General features: G+C 36.8%; 1 protein-coding gene across 1 annotated transcript in view; it reads right to left on the bottom strand.

The window, feature by feature from the left end:
- Positions 1-22,602, bottom strand: part of LOC145668371 (uncharacterized) — a 523,871-nt gene that overhangs the window by 34,251 nt on the left and 467,018 nt on the right. Inside the window, exon 4 of the mRNA XM_081736149.1 lies at positions 4,381-4,562. Within this exon, the coding sequence (XP_081592275.1) occupies positions 4,381-4,562 (182 nt within the window). The remainder of the gene's footprint in view (positions 1-4,380; positions 4,563-22,602) is intronic.

The following is a 22,602-nucleotide window of genomic DNA, read 5'->3' as shown; positions in this document are numbered from 1 at the left end:
ATATGTGTATGTGCAAAGTTATAGCGGCTGAGCGTCATAAGAAACGGAGGGGGAGGGGATCAAAGTTGGTGAGATAAGGGCTATGCTATATTATAGAAATACAGGAAATAAACTGTTGAATTGTAAAAGTTGTGAAAGATAGACACTGCAAACAGTGGTAGTTTCTCAAATTAGCAAAAAAGAAGGGACAGAGTAGATCACGAACCTCCGCCGCCATCTTGAAATCCGCCATTTTGAAATTGTGATATTTTTGAAATGGAAAGGTAGTCATGTGATACATCAATTAGGGCTAGCATGTTCTCAAAAATGCAATTATGAACTTTTGTGATCGTTATCAGTAATCATTTGGAAGATTTAGGATCATCTTTATAGTTATTTACGAAAATCTAGGAGACTGATACTCGTATGTTGAAAATTTGGAATATCACGAAAACACATGTAAGTTAAACATATCTACAAGCCAAGAAAATTAACATTGAAATTTGATACCCAAGTTGTATATTATTAAATTATTATTTATGAATTACTTCCAATTGGTTTCATATAGTGCCGAAGAGAACTGTTCCACTCTGGAAAAGAACCGCTTCCGTTTTTTGCGCTGTTGGTCCAAAACAATTTGAGTTTATATAGCTGCCTTTTGTTAAATGACACACTTACTAACGTAGACCATAACAATGAAATCTGATTGCAATGCAATTATACCGTACTGTACGTAAACCATTATTACCACTTTCTATATTTTTCACTGGACTTTCTTTGTCCACCTTCGTAAGCAACAGGAATTCGGGACGAGCGTAGAATGTGATATCTGGATGAAAATTGGACTTCTGCAGTCGAATACAGCAATGAAGTTGTAGCGTAAAATAAGTTATCGGGTAAGATGGCTTTCTCGAGTATCCATTGTGTCGCATTATGTTCGATCGGTTTGCTTGAAATATGAAGCCTTCGATTATTGTGACAATGTTGGTTCGCGAGTTCGGAACTTGCAATGATGATCCATCATCAGAGGAATACAGTGTGTTTGAAAGAATTAAAAAGTTGTTGGAAGAAAACAAGAATGTTTACAAGCATTGGTGACTTGGAACCGAATAAAGATGGTGATGATGTTGGTAATACCGTTAATGATGTAGAAGAGCAAGAAGATGTTTCTAAATTAGAATCATCCATTGAAGCTGCAGAAGATTGTTGTTCGTAATAAAGCAGCAGCTCCCCATATATGCCTTCCGCACCACGAAAAGAATTTCACTGTTAGTTTGCTTGGCGTGTAGATATGTTTAACTTACATGTCTTTTCGTGATATTCCAAATTTTCAACATACGAGTACCAGTCTTCTAGATTTTCGTAAGTAACTATAAAGATGATCCTAAATCTTCCAAATCAGTACAGATAACGATCACAAAAGTTCATAATTGCATTTTTGAGAATATGCTAGCCCTAATTGATGTATCACATGACTACCTTTCCATTTCAAAAATATCACAATTTCAAAATGGCGGATTTCAAGATGGCGGCGGAGGTTCGTGATCTACTCTGTCCATTCTTTTTTGCTAATTTGAGAAACTACCACCATTTGCAGTGTCTATCTTTCACTATTTTTACAATTCAGTAGTTTATTTGCTGTATTTCTATAATATAGCATAGCCCTTATCTCACCAACTTTGATCTCTTCCCCTCCATTTCTTATGGCGCTGAGCCGCTATAACTTTGCACATACACACATTTTCACATCCTCTATCAGGCGTACTATGTCTCATCCCGCAACTCGATTCATCTATATGGAACCTTTACTTGTCAGTATGTCCATAATATGCATGCACTTCTTTTTGCATAGGCCTACCTTCGTTAAGTGGAAACCTATCTTTTACGGAAATTTTTTGCGAGTCCCGTTCGATTCGACTAAAGACAGGTTTTACTGTATTACCAACTTCAACTACTCTTTACTTTTATGAACATACAAATAACGTCTCACGATCACTTAAAAATCTTCTCTACTGTTATTCAAGCTTTTAGCATTTTAGTGAATAACTTGAAAACAATGAAGAATATCAAATATTTTAAGAAATAAGTGGCAGTGTCATGTGCACACCATGCAAGGAATTTGGTTTGTATGGCGTGATAGAGGCATTGAGTACGTACGTGCAGAAGTTCTACCTGTGTTTGGAGCATATCAAAGTGCCACACAAAATATAACTAATTAAGGACTGTGTATAATCACCAGCGTGATCAATGATTTCTCACAACCTTTCCTGTGGAAGACGAGTCCCATAACGATAAATTCCCGCAAGTTAGGAATTAAAGAACTCATATAAGACAATTTTCACAGCCTCCACATCAGCAAAGGTCTTCCTAGCAAATAAGGTTCGCAAAACGCGGAAAAGGTGGAAGTCTGTGGGGTTAAGTCAGGAGAATAGGATGGATGGGGTAAAGCATCCCTACCAAAGTCCATTAATTTCTGATGTATCATCGCAGTAATATGTGGCCTTGTGTTATCATGTTAGATGATAAGCTTTTGGCAATTAACAAGATCTGGCAGCTTCGACTGTAATAACCTCTACAGTATGTCTAAGTGTTGACAGCAAAAGGTCGCGTTAATGTTTTGATTGGGTTCCAGGACCTCTCAACGAATTATGCCTTGTACATCCCTCCACACATTCAACAACACTTCGTGGGATGAAGTTCTTTTTGGACGTCGATGAGTCAGTTCTGAAACGTAACACACAATCATACGATTCTTCACGTTCTGGTACGTCTTATTTCATGTGGCAATCTATATTAACAAGAGGTCATTTTTGTAGCGAAAAAAAAAGCACCTATCGTGACTGGTCCCTCTGGTTCAGTTGCACTCAGCTGATTTGGGACCAAACGATTGAACTTTGTGGAGAACCAGCGTCACAAGCCTTCTCCCACTGTTGTCCTGGGTACCTGAAAGGTTTCCGCTAATTCCTCTACAGTTGAATTGGGACTGTTATGGCTTGATCAAAATCTTCTCGGAAAACCTTAATGGGCGCCCAGACCATGGTTGATCTTGACAGTTTCTGTCGCCATCTCTAAATTTTCGAAACCAGACGATATGTGCTTTCGTCAATTATTGTATCTTCATCATATATTTGCCCAGATGCGGCACTATTATCCTTATCGAATTCAATAGTAAACAATGTTTGATGTGCTCCTAATTGGTCTCCATTAGATCGGCACAACATTCTCTCCAGTTATGAGCCAATAATACACACTCACTATCTGCTGCTGCTGTAAGCTCTCCCGGTAACATGACCGACGCTTCCAGCACTTGGAGCACCATCCATTCTGGTACAACAACTTTCACTAGTGCCCTATAACAAACGTCTAGAATTTTTCACGTACCCAATATTTCTTAGTTGGATATTAAGAACTCAATGTGCGTGAATTAAATTTGACTTTAAAATGAGAGATCAAGCGCCATAATGTTCTTACGTTGAGAGAGTTTCTGCCCTACGTAAAAGTCTTGCCGAAATAAATCACCTTATCATTCCTCAGGGCATTCATTACCTTACCGTACTGGAATACTGCTTCTTGTAAGATTAGCGAAATCGAACTGTTCTGGATCTCGGTCAGAGGAGGGATGGGTGACCATTTGTAGTCACCAGGTGGTGTTCATCCAGCATCGTGAGGACAATTGGAGAACTACTTGAAAGAAATAAGTAGCAAACTTCGGTCTAGAAAGCTAGCATTGACGGGGAGGGGAACCGATGTGCTGACCATATATAACCCCCATCGCATAAGGGCCACAAACCAGCTGGTTGGTCCTGGCACTCTGAGGGCCTTGTATCAGGAGTTTAGTTTCTTTATAATTATTCTTCAAAGATTTCTTTCTAGACCCATCTTAAAGACTAGTACATGGAAGAAAATCTTTTGATTCCAGCATAATGTAATGTTCAACTAAGTGGACTAGGAAACAGATGTTATGTTTATCACGTTTCTCTTTTATCTGGTAAATTACTATTATTTGATGAAGCGCCGAGATATTTAATTCACCATATCCACACCACAAGCACAGAGGAGCTTTATACTATCAATTTGCCTGTTGCTGCTGAAACGATTTTGAATCCTCATAATTGTCAGGGTCTGTTTTTAGTCGAGGGGAAAACGACAGCAGCTACTAAAGTACCCTTCTGAACGTATATTCTTTACTTGTGCATTCCAGAATTAAATTACGCACCTTATACAATCCATTTAATTTCATTCTATGAATGATCAACAATCTTGTTTCGTGGTTAGCATAGAGATTATCACTGCCGGGATCATTATCACTGCCAGTGAATAAAGGAATTTTCTGTACAGGTCCTATATTCTCTGTATATACACTTAGCTACATAGTGAACGTTTGTGTAATAAACAACCTACCTCGTTAAGGGTTTCAAAGTCATCAGCAGATATGACATCATCCTTGTTCATGTCGAGCACATGATGGAAGAAGTAAGTGAATTTTTCCCTTTGAAACTCCGAGAGATATTCAAGACCCTCTTTTGGGTGACTTTGAAGTTGCTGTTCCTGTTCCTCACAAGAGCCCCTCTGTACCCACGTAGCTGGAAAGAGATAAACGTAAGATCCATTTATAATGTGGTAATCTTAAATTTTATTTCAAGAAAATTAATTTTTATTTTAGTGGTATAATCTTACAAAACATAAAAATTACGAAAGTAAATTCACTTTAGCTTGTAAAGAAAGTTCTTGCGGTTTTCAGCCTTCAATTTCAAAAGAGCATACCTCAGTTCAAACAAACCTTTATTAATCGAAATAAAAACCATGACAATCAATACACTTTTGCCAACGAGAAATAAGCGTGTTAATGCCGGTAGCATAGAGTTCTGGAGTTCTGGACCCGACGAAGTCGTTGAAGGTCGTTTCGGCATCGTCTCGGCTTTTAAAACATTTCACGGAGGAAGTTGTCTAGATGCTTGAGAAAAAATGGTAGTCGGTGGGCGAGAGGTCCGGCGAGTATGGTCGATGAGATAGAGTTTCGTAGCCCAATGTGTTCAACTTTTGCAGGGTCTGTTGTGCAACATGCGGACGAGCGTTTTCGTGGAGCATGATTGGTCCCTTTCTGTTGACCATTGCCGGGGACATACGTCGAAGCTTCTGGTACATTTCGTCGATTTGTTGGCAGTACTTCTCCGCCGTAATCGTTTCTCCCGGATTCAGGAAGCTGTGATGGATGAGACCGGCTGAAGACCACCAAACAGTCACCATGATCTTTTGTGGGTGGAGTTTGGCCTTCGGGAACTGATGAGGAGCTTCGCCGACGTCCAACCACTGCACCGAACGTCGCCGATTGTCGTAAAAGATCCACTTATCATCACACGTCACAATCCTGTCGAGAAACAGGTCGTTCTTGTTCCACAGAAGAAGAGAAGACGACACCTGAAAACGACGATTTCGATGATTTTCGGTCAATTTCTTGCGGCACCTATTTATCGTGTTTTTTTGACTTCCCAATCTCTTACAAGTGGTTGAAAGTTGTCATAGATGTTACATCCAAGTCTTCAGCAAGCTCTCGAACAGTTGTGCGTGGATTGGCTTCGACTAAGGCTCTCAGTTGGTCGTTGTCAACAGCGGATGGCCGACCACTGCGCCCGTCATCTTCCAAGCTCGCGTCACCGCTGCGGAATTTCTTGAACCACCATTGTGCCGTACGTTCGTTAGTGGTTCCTGGGCCAAGCGCATCGTTGATATTACGAGCTGTCTGGGCAGCTTTTCGGCCTAGCTTGAACTAGAACAAAAAATCGTGCGAAAAATTGTGCTCCTCTCAAATTAGCTTCGATAGAGATGACAGGTTTTCGAACTCAACGATTCAATTGTGTCTGTAAATACATCTTATGCGCTGATAACAGGTTCACTTACATGAGTAAAGCTCATTACGGAAAGCTGGCATATACAAATTTCTTACTTCCTAAATTCCAAAATTTTGATATAGAACTTCTGGAACTTAGACTCGGAAAAAGATATTACTGTACGTGAGATCCTAATATAAAATATTAGGTAATTTTAAAGTTGTAGTCGCGTGCTAACACAGTTATAGAAGATGCGAGATCTATGTTTAACTTCTTCATACATATAACTTAAGTTCTATACTCTACGCTTACCAGACTTCGATTTAAATTATCAAAAAATACAAGTACTTTTACATGTAAAACTGTGTTCCTTTCAAGTTTAACACCACCGAAACGAAGGGTGTTCGGCACAATTATTACAAGATTAATAAAGGATTACTAATCCCACCACTACTTCACCTTTAAAATAATAATCCGCAACCAATCAAGACTATATCAAGATTAGAATTGTACGCAAATGGGTAAATTCAGGGTTTTCAACTTTCCTCGAACAAGATATTATATTAAAAAAAACATTTATCATATTAAGATATATCTATATATCTATATATCTATCTATCTATCTATCTATCTATCTATCTATCTATCTATATATATATATATATATATATATATATATATATATATATATATATATATATATATATATATATATATCATCTGAATCAAAAGTTAACATATTGAAGAACTTGAAGTAAGGTTGTGGAAACCATGAAATGAAGGTACATTCTACTAAACAATAAATAAATAAAAACTTAAATACGGTGTTCCAAAGAAAAGAAATTGTAGCAATTATAAAATTTGAAGATGAAAAAGTAAATCAGATTGTTAGTTTTTGGTCTTTGTTATTGGTATTAAGTATTGAGTGATGTTTTTATATTATTCAGCATTATTAGTAAAGGTGAGAAATATTGCAAAACAAAGTACAAGAATAACAAAATTAGTGCGTATGGAAGAAGAACAGATTAGTTTATGAACCTTTGAACAAGAAGAAAACACTAAGGAAATGTTTCTCTTGAAGTATTCTATAGTGCGGATCAGAAAGCTATTAAAGGCTTTTGAAATGTGGATGTGTAAAAATAATGAAAAAGATTAGTTAGGTTGAATGGGGAACCAATGAGGAAGTTCTAGGAAAAATGAAATGAAATCTTTAAGTTTAACGTCCCACGATTATGCCGGTTAGGCTAAAGGAGACGGTGATAATGAGAGATGAGTGAAATGGTGGAATGAAGAAAGTGGGAGGAAACGGGAGAACCCCGAGAAAACCCACGAGCACGGTGTTTGTCCACCACAAAGTTCACTTGGCGGGGGCTGGGATCGAACCCGGGACCCCAAGCACCAGAGGTGAACGCTCTACCACTGAGCCACCGCGCCCCCCGAAGTTCTAGGAATCTAAGGGAGAAAATAGCAATATTCGAGGTGCATCCTTAAAAGAAAAGAAAATTAGAACATTAGAACAAAATTAAAATATTTAATTTCACCAAGACCTAATATGTATGTGTTTTAACCCATAACTGCCCGAATTAATTTTTTCCTGATTTTATAATATTTTCAGTTACGTTTGTTCCATATGATCGTAGTAAATGTGAAAATAACAAAATTTTTGTTGTTATTGTTGTAGTGTGTTCACTGTGAGCCGTGTCACAAAATTCCACACACAAAATCTCCCAGGCATAAAAAGCTATCCCCATTTGCGTGTCCATATGGACACGCTGGAAAGTTATGGGTTAAAGTAAATCTGTTTGTGCTATTCTTTGCTGAGTGCATAAAACAATTCACCAACATACCCTAAATTCACACTCTAAATTAAATTCTATGAAAATCTCTTTAAGTTTGATTTTGAAATGTTCATTGTTATAGCTCTCAAAAAATACTCAAAATTAAAACCGAAAAATAGTGTAAATCTCATATGTCAACATGGCGAAGATTCTGGTTCTTCAAAGTTACTATAGTATTTGACAGATGGTATAGAGTAGTTATGAATTTAGCTTTGTAAATCCCAATGGCAGCACCAAATTATCATAATTTGCCATATTTTAGGACTCACTATTATAAAACTTGTAAACAAAATAATAATAATTTAAAAATATTTTTGTTGAACAATTTTAGAAATAATAATAAGTATTTCGTTATCATTATAAAGTTATTTCTTTCAACTTGAGAACTTCCTTGCACTATAATCTTACGTTCTTTAGGTAGCTCTTTCATTTTGATATAAGAGTTAAACCGTTTTAATACGTATACTACCAGTCATCAATGATTGTACTTTCGTTCCTCATTCTTTTAACTTCTATTTTATTCATTCTACCATGTCGCTTAGAATACTTCCTTCTCAAACTTTATTCAATTTTTCCCTTTTAAGAATACTCGAATATTGGTGTTTTCTCCCTTATAGACCTAGAACTTCCCCATTTGACCCACAAAATCATCTTCTTTCCTTTCACACGTTTCAAAATCCTCTAGCCACTTTCTGATCCGTACTATACAATACTTCACACGAAACATTTCCTTAATATCTTCTTTTTCTTCAAAAATTCATAAACTAATCTGTTCTTCTTCAATAAGCACTAATTTTGTTACTCCTATTCTTCGTTTTACAGTATTTCCCATTTTTGTTAATAATGCTCAGTAATATCAAAACTTATTTAAATACTTAAAACCAGTAACAAATACCAAGAACTAAAATCTGTTCTACTTTTTCACCTTCAAATTTTATAATTGCCACAATTTATTTTCTTTTGATCACTATTTTTAAGTTTTTATTTATTTATTTATTATTTAATAGAGTATAATATTGTTTTTCTCAACTTTATTTCAAGTTTTCTAATATATTAATTTTTGATTCAGATTCTGCAATAAGTACTATCAACAACCGTCTTTTCTTCTCAGAGGCGCACATGGAATTATGCCAACGGGGTTTCAACTTCCCAATTTCATACCATTTCAGATTTTTTTGTTTATACCTTAATATGATAAAGGTTTCTTTTTATAATATCTTGTTCAAGGAAGGTTGAAAACCCGGAAACGTCTCAATTGCGTGCGCTACTGTGCCAGTAATACTTTCCGTTATTTCCTCTAAACAAATATTAGATGAAGTTGGAGAAAGGAAAACCGTTCTCGGTCATCTCTTCCAATTTCACTTCTCTCTAATTTTGTTTCTATTCTAATCCTTATTCACTTATTTACAGTATATGAGTTTTCAATCCTTCCAATGCATCCTAATCATCTTCTGTATTTTCATCAAAATTTCTCAGTTCATCAAGTCAAAAGGCTTTCCTAAATCAACAAATACTCCATGTTTTCTTTTGCTCGAAAAACTTGTCACCAATTACTCGCAGTAAATATATAATACCTTTAGTGCCTTCTCTCTCTCCTAATTCGAAACTGTTCCTCCTGTCAGAAACTTAGTTTGGGGATGGGCGATGGGGCAACCGCGCCAGAACCTTCGCTTAGAGGCGTCCTGCGTTCTGAGTATGTTTCCTCCAAGAAGTAGATATAGGGGCACATCACACACACACACACACACACACACACACACACACATATATATATATATATATATATATATATATATATATATATATATATATATATATATATACAATGTGATCAAAAGTATCCGGACACCTGGCTGAAAATGACTTACAAGTTCGTGGCTCCCTCCATTAGTACTGCTGGAGTTCAATATGGTGTTGACCTACCCTTAGTCCTGACAGCTTCCACTCTCGCAGGCATCTTTTCAATCAGGTGCTGGAAGGTTTCTTGCGGAATGGCAGCCCATTCTTCATGGAGTGCTGAACTGAGGAGAGTTATCGATGTAGGTCTGGCACGAAGTCGGCGTTCCAAAACATCCCAAAGGTGTTCTATAGGATTCAAGTCAGGACTTTGTGCAGGCCAGTAAATTACAGGGATGTTATGGTTGTGTAACCACTCCGCCACAGGCCGTACAGTATGAACAGGTGCTCGATCGTGTTGAAAGATGCAATCGCCATCCCCGAATTGCTCTTCAACAGTGGGAAGCAAGAAGGTGCTTAAAACATCAATGTAACATTAGGCCTGCGCTGTGAGAGTGCCACGCAAAACAACAAGGGATGTAATCCCTTTCCAAGAAAAACACGACCACACCATAACACCACCACCTCCAAAATTTACTGTAGGCACTACACACGCCTACAGATGACGTTCACCGGACATTCGCAATACCCACACCCTGCCATCGGATCGCCACATTGTGTACCATGATTGGTCACTCCACACAACGTTTTTCCACTGTTCAATCGTCCAATGTTTACGGTTCTTACACCAAGCGAGGCGTCGTTTGGCATTTATCTGCATGATATGTGGCTTATGAGCAGCCGTTCGACCATGAAATCCAAGTTTTCTCACCTCATACCTAACTGCCATAATACTTGGAGTTAATCATGATGCAGTTTGGAATTCCTGTGTGATGCTCTGGATAGATATCTGCCTATTATACTTTAAGACCCTCTTCAACTGTCGGCGGTCTCTGTCAGTCAACAGACGAGGTCAGCCTGTACGCTTTTGAGCTGTACGTGTCCCTTCACGTTTCCACTTTACTAACACATCAGACACAGTGAAACTAGGGATGTTTAGGGATGTGGAAATCTCGCGTACAGACTTCTGACACAAGTGACACCCAATCACCTGACTACGTTCGAAGTCCGTGAGTTCCGCAGAGCGCCCCATTCTGCTTTCTCACGATGTTTAACGACTACTGAGGTCGCTGATAATGAGTACCTGGCAGTAGGTGGCAGCACAATGCACCTAATATGAAAAACTGTTTTTGGGGGTGTCCGGATACTTTTGATCACATAGTATATATATATATATATATATATATATATATATATATATATATATATCCCTCCGTGGTCACACTTATTTTTTGTGACACGGAAGTCACAGTGGGGTTCACGGGACCCCACCACCATTTTTCTTATTTAACTTTTTAATTTTTTTGCAATATTTTTTAAAAATCTTACTGTTCTGTGATAAATTCTATTTACCATAAGCAATAAATTAGCACTTATAAATGATTTGGTTATTTTTATTACAGTTTTCATTAAGTCAGAACAAAAAATGCGTTTTTTTTCACTTTATCGAAAAAAGCTAAAAATCCCTACACTTTAGGAATCATTTGTAATAAAATGTATGAATATTAAATACTAACATAACAAACACGTGTTACACAAAATATGAAAGAAAAAACTCCCATACACTATCTTGCGAAGAACGATAAAATTATTAGCCTTTTCAGGACCGACAAGGATTTCAAGAAAATCATAGACCTTGACGTTGGCGGCCCTACTACCCCTTCTAATTGTTACAGAGACCTTAACTATACCTCGTTGTAAAGCTTATGTAACACAGATTCCAAACAGCTAACCTTTGTGTCCCCCGTACCAAACCCTTAAAAAAAGGAAAATAATATATTTTTAAAAACAATAATTTATTCGCTTTTTTAAATTTGTGAAAGGCTGGCAACACTGTTACTTGTCATACGGAGGGAAAAAATTCACATGTACACCAGACAATGGGTACAATCATGTAAAAAATGAAGGGCAAAAATTCAATACCAAGTGAGAAAAAATTCCGAACGTGTTTCCTAAGAGAATCATCCTGTATATATTTTATGAAATATTTTGGTCTACCGTGATGTTGACAGCCCTAGCTACGCCCTAATTGTCACAGAGATATAAGCTATACCTCATTGGAAAGCTCATAGGACACAGATTTCAACGAGGTAACTCTTGTGCCCCCATGCGTGTGGCAAATAACAGTGTTGCCAGAGCCCTACTAACTTCGAAAAAGTGTATTTTTCCCAACATTTTACTTTCTTCTTCTTTTACGGATTGTTCACGTCAGGCACAAAAGTTACCTCGTTAGAATCTGTCCCATAAGTTTTTCAACGAGGTATCGTTCATATCTTTGTGACAATTAGGGACGTCGCTAGGACTGCCAACGTCAGGGTAGACGACAATATATATAGCTATATATACCGGATGCTTCTCATATTTACGTTGTTTCGATTTTTTCTCCCTTGTTATTGTATCTTCGTCTTTCATTTTTTATAGGATTGTTCCGAATATCTGGCGTACATGTGATATTATTTTTCTTGCGTACGGCAAATAACAGTGTTGGCATCGTCCCACAATTTTCAGGTAATATATTTTTCTTTAATAAAAAAAATAAACACTGAAAAAGGGTAAATTCAATACCCCTCTGTGATTCACCCCTCGCAAGCCCAATGGCCATATACAGGGTATCACTAGTTAGTTTGTTCATTTATCTTTGTTGATGCCACTTTTTATGCTTGTAGCTCCTTTGGAGAGAGAGTTTCTCCCCTAAATGCTGAGGGAGAGGGGAGAATTACTATCCAATTCCCCCTATCTTTCCGTACCCTTCCGTGAGAATCCTGATGTGGATGAAATGCACACCATTGGAGCGTTTTATCCCTCCTGAAGAGACAGACATCTAAATCATCTCTCTACGTTAATTAGGAGTCAAACTACGAAGGTTTAAACTAGTGGCTCAGCGCTTGAGCCGTTGGTCCTGAAAAGGTTAACGCCTTGGCAATATTGCACTTTAAGAAAGTACTAAAATCTTCTATACCACTGTCACCATCATTATTGACAAGCAAAAGTTCAAGTATTTCATCTTCTTTTAACTTACTCTGAGCCATATTTCATGAATAGAAATGTCGGAAATAAAGGAAAACAGGTGGAATTAGAAAGCGAACAAAAGAAACAAATGCTTACGTGCCGGTCACACTGGGGTCCGCTGAACCCCAGACACTTCACAACCATCTTGTATAGCACACAGCTCGCAATTGACGCAGTTTGCCAGCCATAACAACAGGCAGTGATACCAATTAAATTTACATGGATGAAAAAAAAAAAAACAGAAAGAACACTGAGAAACATCACAACAAAAATTAATTTATCTCGGGTGTGTCAGACCCCAGATGATATATTTGCAAACTATACACGTATGTATGTAGATATGTTCTTCCACATTGCTTTCCGTAAGAAATCATTGTCATAAAAAAAAGAATATTTAATAATATATATAGGTATAGGAATTAAAATCAAGACCCGAAGAAGTTGCTTATTGCTTTATTGGCTTTAGAAGTAGCAAGTCGGCGCTGCGCACTTTTTACCAGTAGTCTTTCCCCACGGGGTCATTATTGGCATTAGGCCTCGTGCGCACCTAATGCCACCTCTGCCTTCTGTTTCCTAGTTTAGTGAGCCATATAATACCCTGTACAATATTGGAAGGATTTTTGCTACATGCAATATAAGACTAATAGCCCTCATATATTTTTGTATTCAATTACTTAGCAAAGTGGTTTCCAACCGGTGCACAGTGTGAAATTTCAGCAATCTAGCTGGAAAAAAATTCAAAATATGTATTTAACGAGAACTCCTGGTGAGTGCTACATTTCGTTTCTAGGATGTCTAATGCTCAAGAAAATGATATTAGTTCATTGAATTTCCACCAGACGGATTACTAGGGGCATGGCAAACATGCACTAACATGTTCGCACTTCAAGCAGCTACAACCACGTCTAATTAGAGCAACAAGTTTCTCTTGACCTGTGTCCTTCGTCTGTTAAGTGTTAAAGTCTGAAGCACTTGTTGTGTGAATTTTTATCACTTACTTAGCTAGTGGTGTGTTTAAATGAACAGAAGTCGTAGTTGTCGGCACGTTAAAGTCCGCCAAACAGACGCATTTTGTGTGGAACGTAATAAGTCATAAGGGATATTTTGCGAAGGTATTAGTTTTCAATTTATCCGAATTCAGCGGTGTGTTTGTGCTAATATTGTAGCTAGGATATTTGCGATTCTATATATCGAAGGAGATCTTGCAAATGTTTGCGAACTTTTTGTTATTGTTTGTTTCTTCCAAAATGACACTTCAGATTTCAAGATGGAAACTGTTTGAAATTGGGTTCAAAGTCCAAAGAAGGCAATTTGATTGCTCATGTCCTGCAAGAAATATGTAATAAAGTGGATATTGAACGCGATACTATTTATCTAAACACTACAATAAGAAATTTTTGTCAGCAAATCAAAAGTAAATGGGAGAAGGTCGGAAGACATAGACAATGTTTTCTCCATTGACATTCTCAATGGCTTGATGGGTACCGGTACGTCACTATTTCCGATGACATTGTTAACAATGTTCCTAGCACATCACGTTAAGTCCACGGTAGGACCTGGTCGACCAAGGAAACCTTTTTCTGTGTGTGGTTCTATGGTTAAAACGATGAAAAAAAAAAAAAATTAGTCATCCACTGAAGAACTTAGTACCGCTATTGCAGTACAATTAAGAAAATAAGTCAAACAGGATGCTGCGGCTGTTGTCAAAGAACTCTCCATTCATCTCTGAATAGAGGAACAACAATTACGAAAGCTCGAATATCCTTCAAAAGCCAGCGTAATTAATACCAGCACATGCACTCGCCTTAATGATGGACATTAATTTATCTACTCGTCAGTTTCGACGAATTCGCGAGCAAGCCAAAAAGATGGATTCTAAATTATATCCTTCCTATCATAGAGTTAAGGAATCGAAGCAGTTGTGCTACCCAGAAGGCATTATTACTATGGACATTTCTGCGGAAGTATCTTTGCAGCTGCTCATCGATCACACGGTTTCTCGCTTGTGTCAAACTGAAAAGATCAGTGTGAAATAACATCTGTCTACAATTTTTGCTTTTCACATGATCATCAAGTGATGATGTGTCGGATCGGACCAGAGTCGGTACAAACAGAAGTTCTCTGAAGAACATTTCAATAATGGAAGCCTGTTTAGCATTTCTATGGTTCCCTTGCTAATGTGTGGTGCAAACGACTCTGACACGATCATCTGGCAAAATCTTGCCGCGTCTCTACTAAGTACTGCTTTCCTATTAAATTTATTTTTGCACATGAATCGGCTAAATTAGGTATCATAGAAGTTGATAAGATCAAACAGCAAACAGATACACTGATCGACATTAAAACCACTCTTAATTGTTCGGAAGTGACCATAAAGTTAGTTCTAGTAGTAGAAAAGTAGTAACGTTTAAACCTAATATGGTTGATTTCTACCATTTCCGGTTTGAATGTCACTTCCATTAACGAATTCCATTCCTAATCAATCACTTCCGGTTTTAAATTTTGACCCTTTGCATCGTGGCCAAAATTGATTGAGATCCATCAATTAGTTCTTGAGACATTTTGTCTCCCTCATGGATGGTTAAGGTGTAAATACATAAAGGAGCTTTGGTAAACCAAACTTTTTAAAATATAAAAACTAAAGACCTGGAGTAAAAGGGACAGATTAGGAATTGAGATTAGAAATACGAAGTACACAGAGTTCAGCAGATTTTTTTAGCTCCGGAAGAGAAGTATCCTCCACTCCATCTCCCTGAAACATGGACGCCCGAAAAGGGGGTCAGGGTGAGTCCCGGCCCCTCCCTGACTCATGAAAATGTATACGTAATTAAGCAAAACACGTATATTAAATTCCAGAAATACCAGGCGTAATATAGCAACCATGGAGATGCCCCCATAGAAAATTTTCTTCGTGTGCCACTGCCCTGAAATCATCAGTGGTTCCAATATAAGGTAATGTCAGGGAACCAAGTCTTCAACAGAGATTAGTTTGGGTAAGATTGACCCCTTGCGTACCAGTGATATCAATGTGGATGTCATGAAAACATATTCCTTATTAAGGGAGTATTAATCCTGGAGATGATGAAATTTGTTAGTGGATGCTAGGCAAGACTTAGCTCTAGTATTTCTCCTTAGGTTACAGCACCTAACTGACCGAAAAGACCAAAAAATTGTCGTCTCAGTAGTTGGCAGGTCTAAGGAAGTATTCCATTACAACACACTTGCATTTGTTTTGACGATAAACAGTTAACAACTTGGAGATCTATTTCAAGATCCGAAAAGGAAAACTTTGTCTTTGATTTCCAGTCAGTGTTGCCAACCTGAAGCAGCACAAAATCCCTTCATAACATCAGAATTTCACTTTTTCAGTCCAAATGTTTCGGAATGCAAATAATTGTTTTTATCAGTAATGCGAATGCTCTCGTCATGAGCGCACACTAACTATGTCCTATATAACCGACTAGACAGATTTTTAACAGTAATTGAAACCGGTATTACAGCACGCACATAGGAAAATGACACTTGGAACGCAAGGGGTTAAGGTTAGGTAAGTTTTAATAATTCTAGTATGAACGAATAAAGAACAAAATAGACTAAGAGGTAAGATATTCAAGGTGAATGGGATTTGAGATCAGTATGCATAGTTCGTTTTTTGTTACTATGCTCATACTCAAGGGCGCCGATTTCTCTGTAAATTTGGGGGCCCACTCAGACGCAGAAGGTATACATATGAGGATATTAAGACAAATTGCATTCAAATTATGCCAAATATTGTATATTCATAAATACACTAGGGTGGCCCACATGAGCTTTGGTTCCCCCTAGGATCGGCACCCTTGCTCATACTTGTGTTTAGTCTGTTACAGTTCTGTTATTTACCTAGTAGAATTTAGTGGATATCATGAATATGAAAAATATATTACCTAAAAGAGAAATTTAATTGTATGAAATAAATCCTGATTGAATCCTACAGTTTTCTGCATAAAAGAAGGAACGTTTTACAGTATAAAAGTTAAAATCAATTGCAACAATCATTATTTTTAATGGACTGACTCTATTCTTCTAAAAAGCACAAAACTCATTGGTTGACTGCATCCAGAGAGAAAAGGAAACCTAACAATTATTCTTTTGCTAATATTTTGAGTTGAAATAGATGTTTCACTCTTTCTTTCTCTTCCTTTTTCATTATTCATTGTGAGGTTTCAGTTTAATTACGCACGATGGGAAAAGTAGTTTCTGTGGCCAGACCGTTTCCCACGACTTTATTACAAGCTAGTAACTTATTTCTCCATTCCTCATATATAAGAAGTATTTAAAAAAAAAAAAAAAAGACACAGAGGGAGGAAAGTTCAATCATAGCAACAAAATTTTTTCAGTACTTGATTAAATTAAATGACATTTTTTTTTAGTTTAACATCCCACACAGTTATGTCCTTTAGGGTAAAGGAGACGGATGATTAATGAACGTGAATCATTGTGGAATTAAGGTTTTTGTACTCTCCCATCTTGAAACGAACCCGGGACCACGTGTACGAAAGGCACATGCGCAAGTTACTATTTTTTATTGTGCGGAACATTATGAATACAAGTTGCATGTTCTAACAATGGTGCTTCGGCATTAAAAGACGTAGGGACAACAAAGAAATTAGTACTATGAACGCATACAAAACTCCCATATAAATCAGCGATGCACTGAAAGTTGAGCCTGTTAAACTATTCAGATATTAAGCTTTCTTTTTCATGAAGAGAAGTATCAAGTGAAGGAATATTTACAACTAGATAAGTGAGAGAGAAAGTGTAATTATATTGGGAGCATCCAATACAGAGAAGAATTACCTGTAGACATTTACATATAAGTGAAATAAAAAATACTTCTTTCACTATCGCGAGAAACCTTCTGAAATCATCACTACTCTCTCGTACTATTGTGGCAACCTCGAAAACTCCATTAAATATGCACAAATTTGAACAGATTCAATACTTTTTCTCCTATAAATTACTCAGCTATAATGTTTCTGCTTCCTTAATTAGGAAGTCTGTTAACGCTTACGATTTTATTAATCTGTTCATCGGTAATAGAAATGGTTACGAACTTCCGGAAGCAGTCAGCCCCGTGACCCACCAGACCCGGTGATCCGGACCGAACCTTAACTCGTAAAAACCTGGACGGGCCCATGATCCGATAACCCAGGGAGACTCACATGTCAATTTGACCGAGAGAGGACGAAGCTCATCATAAACATGGAGAGTATTATGAAGCTACTAATGTCATCCTAACGAACATGATTCTCTCATGCCTTTCGCTTTTCACTAAATCGATAATTTATCTCCTTCTTCTTCTGTATGCCTCTGTGTCAAAGCACTGCATCCGAGGATAACTTTTCAAGAGCTATCAGAGTAGAATCACAGAAAAGAACAGCTACATGCTTTTCTTTCGAGAAATTGTCAAAATTTAATGTTGCAAGGTTCTAAAACTTACAGGTGGAATATAAGTGATACTGGTAAGCCCCAACACTATTTTGTTAAATCCTTTTTGCATAGTTTAGTTAAAGTCCAGTGCATTATTTTTTCAGTATGAAAAGATGAATAAATATAAATGATATTATATTTGAAATAGTCAAGACATTATACTGTGATTAAGAAATGTCAAACCGGGTATCAAACGCGTGAATATTGAAGCTCGATTAGTGGACAACATTAATCCACTTTATAATGCTGTAGAACTAATGTTTCGGGTGCTTCAGGGTTACCAGGTCTGGGGGTGAACCGGACAAAAGCCGTGACTCTAGTGATCCGATAATCCGTGGCATCATTGTGCATAGTTACAATATAAAATATGGCCTAATATAATTATACTTTGATTTAAACTTTCCGGTGTGCAAGAGGGGTACAGAGAAAGAAACAGAAGACCTAAAACTGAACAATTTGTTACGTTGGTAGTGCTCCGTGCTGCTAATTACACTTGATATTAATGATATTTCCTAACAAGAATCCTCCGCTAAAATATCAAAAAACTTTACCTCTGAGTAAATGATTACTTTATGGTGTCATTTGGGAATAAACCAGTGTTTTGGGTTCTGATATAAGGCGAAAGTACTTAAGGAAATGTATTTGAGAAAGGGTAAGAACAAGCGTTTTGTCAAGCCAAAACGTTTATGTGGAAGTTCCTACGAGTCAATTTTATATTGCATGCATTCCGGTGTTAACAGAAAGCAGGAGTGGATGTAACTAATATGGATTAAGACCTTTGATTTATCATGGACCATAAACACTTTTCATTATATATCTCAGTTATACGTATATTGCTTTTTTAAGGATAAGATGGCGCAATAGTTATACGCCAGTAGAAACGTTGATCCTACTGTACTGATGGAAGCTGTCATTGACATGTCAAAGTTGAAATTTATTATATTACTAATCGATTTCCTTCCGATAGCGGCACAAAAAATAAAAAGAGTTATGTACAGCATACCTCAGGGTATAGTTTCAATGTATTTTGTTACACCGAATCCAAATTTCGAAACCCTAGGACGACTGACCGTGTCAGTATTTTATGAGCAAAAAACGTGAGCGATTTTGGATAGGGATGATACATGTGTGTTTCGCCCATAAAACAAAATTGATACAGTCAATCGTCCTGGGGTTTCGAAATTTGGATTTGGCGTAGTAAAAAAAAAGTACGTCGAATCCAAAAAAAAAAAATCCATATACTAGAGATATACCTCTGTAATTGAAAGTGTTTATAGACCATGATAAATTCAAGCTTTTAATCCCTCTTAAATCAAACCATAGTGACAATGTGTAATTTTAGTATTACAGGCTAAATCTTTGGTAAGTTATGCCATAAAAAAGGTAGTATTAGTTACTTAACTTGTGATCTTGTATCAGCGTATATATTTTGATGAAACTGGAATGGTGTATCATCTGATAAACGATCTTCAGATAATATATTCATGTAATAATGGTTACAGAGCGATAAAATAGAATCGATTGTTTTTCCTCTTATATTCCTTCGCCGTTCTTCTTAAAACATGTTAGTACCGGAATTACACGAATAGTTAAAGCGAGTTTTACCACATCAAAGGAAAAAGCACTCTATCATCTCCTATCGTGTCCCGGGTGACACTTATTGTGCTAGCCAAGTCTCCGAAAATATTGATGTTTAGGATAGATAGCATTTGCTTTTTGTTCTGTTTGTTGTAAGAAAGTTCTTGAAAGGTTGGGGGAGAGGAGCTGTCCTTCTCACCTTTAATGCTACAATGACACACTTTTATTACTTACGAACATAATCGATACAATGTACACTAGTACTAGGTGAAATGGCAACACTGCCATCATTCGTCTTCCTGTCACTGTTCTCTAAGTTTTTTTTCTTTCTTCTGTCTCTGCCCTACTACTTCATTTGGTAACTAGTGTAAATGTTGCTCGTCTTTCTTTTGTTCACAGCTTCAACACATTGTAACCAAAATTGAATTCATTTTCAGTTGTATTTGTCTTAGGTTTTATAGTTATCAGCAGCTGAGAGACAATGTTCTTCATTTAGATCTTCCAAATGGTAATCAACAAAAGTAGAAAATGACATTAAAACAATTTGCTTATTAAAGGTGAGCATACAAAATAAATTATCCCTTTCCTACAAAGAACTACAATCTTTTGTTAATTGATTGTCAGCTTGGTTAAAACGAAAGAGAAAGATATAATAACTTCGTTCTCAGTGGAGTATGATATATAATTGTTTCTAACACATTAGTCGTGATGTTTTTTTTTTCTGTTTCTTCTCATTAACCACTTTGCATTTCCCATACTCAAATCCAGTGATCGCCAAACTGTCGATCGCGGGCTACTAGTATCTTGCGGGGACATTCTCGCGGTAGATCGCGTTAACACTTCGGTTGTCTAACCTTAATTGGCTAGTGGTAGTTCTTTTGGTTGGTAGCTCACAGCAGGATTTAAAGACGGTAAGGCAGGTCAAAAGCTTCATAAGTTTGGTGACTACTGCTCAATAATAATTGCTGCAGATTAATAAAATGATTAGACCTTCAAATGTTTCCTATAGATTTCTTTCTTCTGTTCACATTTTAACTACTAATATAATGGCAATATCTAAATACGATTGGAATAACACAAATGTATAAGAAAAACGTCATTATAAATAATAATGTATAATATACGGTATTTATATATTACAATGCGTTCAAAAAGTCTCTCCGCAGTGTGTGTAGGTCCTGTTATTGTGAGAAAATATTGAAACAGTCACTTTTATCTTTACATATGTGTATATTATGTCACGGTAACATGTAACACACATTAATGAGGCCAAATTTTAACTTTTAACTCAAAAGAGACGTATACTGCGTGATAAGTACGGTGTGTGTAACATTTAGTCAGTTGTTATGCTATAACCCACTTCGAAGAGACTTTCTGAATGCATTTTGTTTGCATCATTCTCACAATGAACGGAAGAATAAATGATATGTTTAACCGAACATCATATACAGGATGTTAATGAACTATACCGACAAACTTTGAGGCCATTTCTCACATCAAAATAAGAATAAAAAAGGAAATGTAGACATGTGAGGTAAAGTGCATAGTTTTGGAGTTAGGAATGTCCGAAGCTTGAGAAAACATCGCAGCACACGTTATTTTGAACATAAAGAACACTTGGCTGGCGGATCCAAACACTTCTGACATATTCGACGTTCACTTCTCTCAAGGCTTACTTTTCGCCTACTTTAGACCCAGCTTTAATTCCGTGCATATGTTGGAATTCTGTTGGTTATACTGTATGTCTGGGAATTATACCCTGTTGAGAATCCCTTGCGCACCATTGCATGCTCACCAAAGGACGGATAGGTTGTGATGATGAGTCTGCTAAGTTCTCACTACCTACAACTTGATTGATTGCATAATATTACAAAGGAGACCATGACTAAGGACATATTCTTTGGTAATGTTTCTACAGAGTGATGAGTACTCAAGATACATTACCTCACGGCACAAACAAAGAAATTGACCAACATATTTCTTGATGAACATCTGCCACAGCAAATGAAGGTATCGTCAGCGGAAACTTGTTGGATTTTCCAAATGGCTTCTATTCACACTTCATCAAAATTTTGATAGAACTTAATACAACTGCTTAAGTTGTTCAGTGATTGCACGTAAATGGAATGAAAATCCTAGTGATACTGGTTCTACTACACTCACTCATTCACAGAACTGAATGAGTTTACGGGCATCAAGAAAGAAAAAAAAAAAAAACACACATATATGTGCATGAATTTTCCATAACTCTCCTCTTTCCACTGGAGAATACCTCTTGTATTTCGTTTATCTCCAGGGGAGAAAATAATATCAGATATTCTTTGAAAAGACTACGTACAAATCTGTTCATTTATTTTATTTATTACTTGTTTCAGTGTGTCTTCCATAGTATGGCGCTGTAGTTAATATTCCAATTACTAACGCATTATGGTAGATAGTATATAATTGAGAAATGCTATACCATATGACATACCATAAAAATATCACATAAACACCAAGTAAATTCTGCTTTTCACGGTAGTATAGTAACGATAATATATTCTGTTTGCTCCGCCTGAACTATGCTCAAGAAATTTCAGGAATGCATTTTCATTATCAAACTGTTTTCTACTTACTGTGAAGTTACGATCATAAACATTTATACATTGTGACACATTCGGGAGCAGTAAATATACTAAAATAGACTCTCCATATTTCTTTGCTTTCGTTCGAAATGAAAAGTACTTCGAAATATTTTTTACAGAAGGTACTTCAGAGTTGCAAAGTTTCTGTGCTTCTCTTTATAAGTAAGATACTTGCTTCATTGTGTTTTCATTCATGAGAACTCAACGAGACATAATAAAAGTCAGGAGTTTATTTTAAGTTCTAAGCTAATGGATTAGAGGAATCAAAAAGGCTTTCTCCTCAGAACACATACACTGACATACGTAAAGAGAGAGAGAGAGAGAAAGAGAGTGGTGCGGAAGTCTCTATGGCGACTTAGAAAAATAGAGCATAAAATTTGT

Source organism: Thermobia domestica, chromosome 13 (genome assembly GCF_964235325.1).
Source record: "Thermobia domestica chromosome 13, izTheDome1.hap1.1, whole genome shotgun sequence".
Taxonomy (NCBI): domain Eukaryota; kingdom Metazoa; phylum Arthropoda; class Insecta; order Zygentoma; family Lepismatidae; genus Thermobia; species Thermobia domestica.
The sequence above is the reverse complement of the archived record's forward strand: the minus strand, read 5'-3'. Positions and strand labels throughout refer to the sequence as shown.